This window comes from Dipodomys ordii, unplaced genomic scaffold (genome assembly GCF_000151885.1).
Source record: "Dipodomys ordii isolate 6190 unplaced genomic scaffold, Dord_2.0 Scaffold103, whole genome shotgun sequence".
NCBI classification, from domain to species: Eukaryota; Metazoa; Chordata; class Mammalia; order Rodentia; family Heteromyidae; genus Dipodomys; species Dipodomys ordii.
This window is the reverse complement of record NW_012267319.1, coordinates 2723355-2730739: the sequence shown is the minus strand read 5'-3', so window position 1 is coordinate 2730739 and position 7385 is coordinate 2723355. Positions and strand designations below refer to the sequence as shown.

The following is a 7385-nucleotide window of genomic DNA, read 5'->3' as shown; positions in this document are numbered from 1 at the left end:
GGCGCGCGGGCCGATGACGTCACAGAGGCGCCGCTCTCCTCCGCGCGTTCTGTGGGCCGGGGCGCCGGCGCTGGGCAGAGCTGTTCCTCGGCCGCCGTGCGTGTCCTGCCTTGTGCTCGCCAGAATCTAGGACGGGTGGCCGCGAGGTTAGCCAGGCGGATGTCGATCGGTCGTTGCCTGTAAAGCACCCGTAGGAAAGCCTCCCGGCCCCGCGGCGGGGCCTCCGAGCCCCTCACTGCGCGTCTGTGGAGAACCGCTAGTTCCCGGCGTGGAGCTGAGGCCGGGAGGAAGCGGTCTTGGCAGTGCTGAGGAGGTGGACTGGCCCTACCCCGGCCGACCTCGGCGGCGGCTCCGGCCGGGGCGGTGTGCTCCCCCTAGAGTCACTGTCCGGGGCAGCTGCAGGGCCGTGTGTGTGGGGGGGGGGGGGGAGCGGCGCGCTCTCCACGGCGTCCCGGGGCAGCTGCAGGGGTGTGGAGGAGAGTGGGCCTCTGGTCTCCCCAGTCCTGGGGCAGGTACAGGAGGGTGGAGGGGGAGTGTCCCCAGTGTCCCTTGGCAGTTGCATGTGTGTGGAGGGAGGGTGTCCTAGTCTCCGCAGTGAACTAGGGCAGGTGCTGGAGTGTGGAGGGGAAGCATCCCAGTCTCCATAGTGTATTAGGGCAGGTACAGGGGTGTAGAGGAGGAGGGAGTGGCACCTTGTCTCCCCAGTGTCCCAGAGCAGGTAGAGGGGGTGTGGCTCTCTTGGGGCACACAAAAAAGCAACCCTTAAGAGGAAAGCCCAGAGCCCAGCAGGGGAGGAGGGAAGAGGGAGGATGCCATCTGGACCCCCACCAAGCAGGACAGGACACTCATGCCTGGTCCTCACTTTGCAGTTGGCCGCCTGGCTGAACCTGACTGCTGAGTGGAACCGTGCTGACCACCCCTTCGATCTCTTTCTCATCACAGAGAATGTGGTGCAAACTCCAGGAGACTTGAGCCTCAAGGCTTTCTGTCTGGACCCAGCGTGGTTGCAGTCCTGCACTTTCTGGCTTGCAGGAGGTCAAAGGAAAGCACGCAGGCACACAGAAACTAGGCTGTGCCCATGGGCGAGGCAGTCGGTGCTGAGGAGGCCAGCCGGGTCAGTGGGGTGGTCCTGCCCAGAGCCTACTGAGCAGCATTCCATGCTCCTCAAGGCCTTGTCCAGGGTTTGAGGCCAGCGTACCCTGGCCCCACAGCACAGGACTGGGCTCAAGGCAGAGGCAGAAGGGGAATCCCCCAGAGACCCTCAGGCTGCAGGTCAGGAGGGCCCTGGGGCTGTGGCTGCAGACTTGGGGCTGCACCTGTACCTACGCTGGTCTGGGTGGAGAGAATTCAGGGTCTGGACTGCCAAGCAGTGATGTCTGTCATCTGTGACCAGGAGAAGCTGCTAGACTCCAGTCAAACCTGTGTTCCTTTCCACGTTTGGACCCTTGCTACAGTGCTGCCCTGAGAAAGGGCCCTACCTCTACCCCAATGTTAGGGACAGTAGGTGGGTGGTGATACTTGGCAGGTGCCAGGCTGGGGATCCAGTAAGCTGCACTGGCCTCCTTCCCAGTAGCCTGGTGCTGCTATGGTAGATGCTACTGTTTTCTTTGGCTTTGCAGGGTAGGACACTTGGATGCACTTTTTTTTTTTTCTGGTCTTGGGGCTTGAACTCAGGACCTGGGCCCTGTCTCTGAGCTCTTGTGCTCAAGGCTAGTGCTCTACCATTTGAAATTGAAGAGTCTCACAGACAGTCCTGCCTTGGCTGGCTTTGAACCACAATCCTGTGATTTCAGCCTCTTGAGTAGTTAGGATTACAGGTTGAGCCACTGGCACCCAGCATTGGAAGCGCTTTTTTCCCTTTAGTAGGTGGCTCCCCACCTCACCCACTCCCTCTTTTGTGTGCCTAGGGTTTGAAGTCAGGGCCTGGGCTTTGTCCCTGATGTTTTTCGTTCAAAGTTAGCACTCTACCACTGGAGCCACAGCTCCACTTCTGGCTTTTTTTCTTCCATCCCTCCCTCCCTTCTTGCTTTCCTCCCTTCCTCCCTCCTTTCCTTCCTCCTTCCTTCCCTCCCTCCCTCTCTTCTTTCCTCCTCCTCTCCTTCTCTTGTTGGAGATATGAATCTCATAGACTTTCCTGCCCACACTTTGAACCGCCATCCTCAAATCTCAGCCTCCTGAGAGGCTGGTGCACAACTCACATCTGTCTTTGAACTGGTGTCTTGCTGTGTTACCCAGGCTGCCCTAGAACTCCTGGGCCTAAGCGATTCTTGCCTCAGCCTTGATTGTAGGTAGGCACAGCCGTAGTGGCTTGTTCCCATGTCAATGGCTGGGGCTTGAGTACTCACTGCTATTTTGTATATAACCTATATCAAAAGGCACACTAGGTAAACATAAGCTTTTGAAACAATTACAAACAGAGAGGCATGGAAGAAAAGGAAGCAAGTTAACTTAGGACTGCTGGTTTTAGTCCTCTGAAAAGAAACATAGTAATCTTAAGAATCTGTTTATTCTTTTAGCACATTGGAACTAAAGAAGAATTTGTTAAAGTCAGAAAGAAGGACCTGGAGCGGTTGACAACTGAAGTGATGCAAATACGGGACTTCTTACCCAGAATACTAAATGGGGAGGTACTGGAAAGCTTCCAGAAGTTAAAGATTGTAGAGAAAAGTGAGTCTTCACTATATTTTTAGCAGTCTTTGATGGTGACAGTAATCTGCTCCATCAGACTTATCTTAAATGCATGGCTGTAAAGGAATTCTAAATAAATCTTAAGGTGTTTCTGTAGCCCTTACATTTGGGAAAGTCAAACATAAGAAGGGCTTGGAACTGCCATCATTGAGTAACTTGTATATATGTATATATTGGTGCTGGAGGAAAGCATGGCAGTTTTCTCTCCTGCTCTTTTCATTGGCAGAAGAATTTTTTTTTTTCAGAAGAAAGTTTATATATTAAAAACATTTAATGGGCTAGGAATGTGACTTAGTGGTAGAGTGCTTGCCTAGCATGCATGAAGCCCTGGGTTCCATTCCTTAGTACCACATACACAGAAAAAGCCAGAAGTGGCGCTGTGACTCAAGTGGTAGAGTGCTAGCCTTGAGCAAAAGAAGCCCAGGGACAGTTCCCAGGCCCTGAGTTCAAGCCCAGGACTGGCAAAAAAAAAAAAAAAAAAATCACAACTATTATATTGGGCATTCATTATTTAAAATAACATTCTAAATACTTACAAAAATAAATCAAGTATTGCTTCTGTTTTTCAAGCGTCAACAGCTTTGCCATAGAAAATAGGAATGCCCTTTTACAAACTGAACATTGTGTTTAAGCTGTCTCCAGCTTAGTTACTGCACAGGTGTTTTTATGGTTTTTGTTTTACAGTTTCCATATTACTTTGCCATGCACAGATTCACAGTAAGAATGTATGCAAACAACTACATTCACAAAGTTTTACACAGGAATGTTTTTCATTAAATATACACAAGTAAGAACCAAATAAAGACAGTGTGCTGGGGAGTAAAAGCTGCCCCCACCCCATGGGCCAGATATGTACTACACAGTGTGGTATGGAGGCATTACATAGCATTCAAAGGAGCACTCCATTGCCAAAAGTGATGATGTCTTAATGAGGGAAGATCAATTTAATATCTCCAGACAAGACATATTTTTTTTGGGGGGGGTTGGGTCGTGGGGCCTGGATTCTGGGCCTGGGCACTGTCCTTCAGCTCTTCAGCTCAAGGCTAGCGCTTTACCACTTGAGCCACAGCACCACTTCTGGCTTTTTTCTTTTTGCTTATGTGGTGCTGAGGAATCGAACCCTGGACCTCATGCATGTAAGGCAAGCGCTCTACCACTGAACCACCTTCCCAGCCCCAAGACATTCTTAACTGTACTAAATTATAGCCTCATTCATTGAAAAAATAGAATACATTTAAAATATTTGATACATTAAGTTAATCTTGACATAAACATCATTCTCATATACTTTAAAAAGAGAAATGCCTTCATAGAGAAAATGCTTAGAATTAAAGATCATTGGCAGAAGAATTTTATGCTTTTGATAAATGAAAAGCTCTACTCTGAAAATTTAGATATTAGTTATATAAGTTCAGGCTCTTGCCAGGTAGTAACCTGGCCTGTAGAGAACTGCTTTGTAGAGACAGATGTGTGTTCACTTGTCTGTGGGTGGATGGGAGAGTCAATTTTTATTTTTTATTTTTTTTATTGTGAAAATACAGAGGGGTTAAAATTACATGGGCAAGATAATGAGTACATTTCTTATCAAGCATTATAGCCTCCTCCTTTGTTTCCCCTTCCCATCCCTTCCCATCCTCCCCTCGCCCCCGAGAGTCAATTTTTTTTAACATTTTACTTTAGGTAGGGTTTAGTTATATAGACTACACTGTCCTTGAACTCTCTGAAGTTCAGGCTGTCCTCACAATCTTCCTACCTCAAATTCTCAAGTGCTGGTGTTACAGGAGTATACCACCATGCTCAGCTTCAGATTTCCATTTTTAGCACTGATTAAAGTCTACAATTTCTAGGACTTGTCAATTTAGACTTTGTGTGTGTGTGTGTGTTTGTCTGTGCGTGCGCCGGTCCTAGGGCTTAACTCAGTGCCTGGGTATTGTCCCTAAGCTTTTTTGCTCAAGGTTAGGGCTCTGTCACTTGAGCCACAGTTCCACTTCTGTCTTGGGTACTTGGTGGCTGGTTAATTGGAAAGAGTCTCATGGACTTTCCTGCCCAAACTGGCTTCAAATGTAGAGCCTCAAATGTCAGCCTCTCGAGTGGCTAGGATTATAAGTGTGAACTGCCAGTGCCCAGTTTAACTCAGACTTTTTTTTTTTTGGGTCAGTTGTGGAGCTTCAATTCTGGGCCTGGGCACTGTCCCTGAACTCTTCAGCTCAAGGCCAGCACTCTACCACTTGAGCCACAGTACCACTTAGGGTTTTCTGGTGACTAATTGGAGATAAGTCTCACGGACTTTCCAGTCCAGGCTGGCTTTGAACTGTGATCCTCATATCTCAGTCTTCTGAATAGCTGCGATTACAGGCATGAGCCACTGGCCCCCAGCAACTCTGACTTTTGAGATTTGAACTAAGCCATTATGTTAAAAACCCAATCTTGAAGCCCCAAGAAGTTCTTAGAGGCATTTGGAGATTGATTCAGCACTTGTTTGAGACTGAGTAACAAATCAGCCTTTGAAGGTAAGGCTAATTCCTTGCATCACATTGGACTGTTGTTATGGTGTGGTTTCTAGAAAAGCTATATCCAGAGCCCACTATGGAATATATCACTGGGAAGAGAGGGCAGTTTATGGAGGTGTTGCCCTCCCCCCAGCACTTCAGCTATCTTTGACCTGGCAGTCTTCTCTGCAATCTCACCCTCGTGAGACTCCAGTAGCACCACTATCTCTGCTTGTCCCTTTAGTTGTTAACCTCTGGGTGTCTCACTTCTCTTGCTGCTTTCTGATCTGTAAGAGTCCTTTCTCTTTCCCATTGGGACCCTGCTGGATATCCTCTAGGTTGTTGATGTCTTACCTCATTCTTACCTCATGGTCATCTAGCAGTTTACTATATATTTGTTTCAGGAAAGGAAAATGCTGCCCAGTAGCAAAGTGCCTGCTGGTTGATGGTTTTCACTGTGAAACCATGAATTGTCATTTTGAGAAGTATATTTACACCTATGGATTCAGTTAACACAAGTCAGTGTTTGGAGTTCAGTTTTGTACCCAAATCAAACTTACATGAGGGCCACATAAGAATCTGTGGGACTGGGAGTGTGGCTTAGTGATAGAGTGCTTGCTTAGCATGCATCAAGCCCTGGGTACCACATACACAGAAAAAGCTGGAAGTGGCGCTGTGGCTCAAGTGGTAGAGTGCTATCCCTTGAGCTAGAGGAGCTCAGGGACAGTACCCAGATCCCAAGTTCAAGCCCCAGGACTGGCAAATAAATAAAACAATAAATAAACCTAGGGATTTTTTTTTTTTTTTTGCCGGTTATGGGGCCTGAACTCCGGGCCTGGGTGCCGTCCCTGAGCTCTTCAGCTCAAGGCTAGCACTCTACCACTTGAGCCACAGTGCCACTTCCAGCTTTTTCTGCTTATGTGGTGCTGAGTAATTGAACTCAGGGCCTCATGCATGCGAGGCAAGCACTCTACCACTGAGCCACCTTCCCAGCCCAAATCTAGGGATTTGATAGAAGGCAGATTCTGGGAGATGTTTTCTCACTTGTGTGAGAGAGCTGCTTGAGACTCAGGCCCAAGCCCTTCTCACCTTCATGACCTATTTCTAGGCAGGCTCATGCATGCCTAGAGTTTCAGTTACCATTTTGGTGCCAGTTGCTAGTCCTCACCTTCCTACTTGGCATTTCTTCCATCTTTGTTTGGTGACCATTTCACATTCTAAATGTCTATCCTATTCTAATCTATTTGAGATCACCAGAAACAAACCTGCAGTCTGACAAGGTCAGAAAGGAGTCTGTGAAACAGGACTTGGTAAGATGAGATTTAGATGGTGTGGGAATGAAGTACGGAGTGTGTGTGTGTGTGTGTGTGTGTGTGTCTTATTCTATAATTTGTTATAATTTTTTTTTTTTGTCAGTCATGGGTCTTGAACTCAGCCTGGGCACTGCACCTGAGCTCTTCAGCTCAAGACTAACACTCTACCACTTGAGCCAGAGTGTCACTTCCGGTTTTCTGAGTGTTTTATTGGTAGATAAGTTTCTTGGATGTTCCTGCCCAGGCTGGCTTTGAACTGTGATCCTCAGATCTCAGCCTCCTGAGTAGCTAAAAGTATAGACTTGAGCCACTGGCGCATGGCTGGAAATCAAAGTTTAAGTTTTCTGTGGGTTTCTTTTTACTAAAGGCCTTGGTTTGTAGATGTCCATTTTCTTTTCTTTTTTTTTTTTTTTTTGGACAGTTGTGGGACCTGAACTCTGGGCACTGTCCCTCAGCTCTTCAGCTCAAGGCTAGTGCTCTACCACTGAGCCACAGCACCACTTCTGGCTTTTTTCTGCTTATGTGGTACTGAGGAATCGAACCCAGGGCCTCATGCTTGCGAGGCAAGCACTTTACCACTGAGCCAACTTCCTAGCCCTAGATGGCCATTTTCTTAGTATGTCCTCAGCTGACCTTATGGAAGCTCCAAGGCAAAGTAGAGTTTGTTAAAGAGACATCATAATGAATGCCTGTGGTTCACATCTGAAATCGTAACTACTCAAGAGGCTGAAATCTGAGGATTACGGTTCAAAGCCAGCTTGGGCAGGAAAGTCTGTGAGACTATTTATTTATTTTTAGATTTTATTTTATTTGTGAACATACTGTACAGAGGGGTTACAATTACATGGGCAGGATAATGCGTACATTTCTTACCAAGCATTGCAGCCTCCTCCTT

At 47.7% G+C, this 7385-nt stretch overlaps 1 protein-coding gene across 1 annotated transcript in view; it reads left to right on the top strand.

Annotated features, from left to right (window-relative positions):
• Positions 1–91: 91 nt before the first annotated feature.
• Hsf2bp (heat shock transcription factor 2 binding protein) overlaps positions 92–7385 on the top strand; it is a 61570-nt gene continuing 54276 nt past the window's right edge. Inside the window, exons 1-3 of the mRNA XM_013027372.1 lie at positions 92–146; positions 870–1114; positions 2517–2667. Coding sequence (XP_012882826.1) covers positions 1079–1114; positions 2517–2667 — 187 coding nt within the window. The 5' untranslated portion in view covers positions 92–146; positions 870–1078. The remainder of the gene's footprint in view (positions 147–869; positions 1115–2516; positions 2668–7385) is intronic.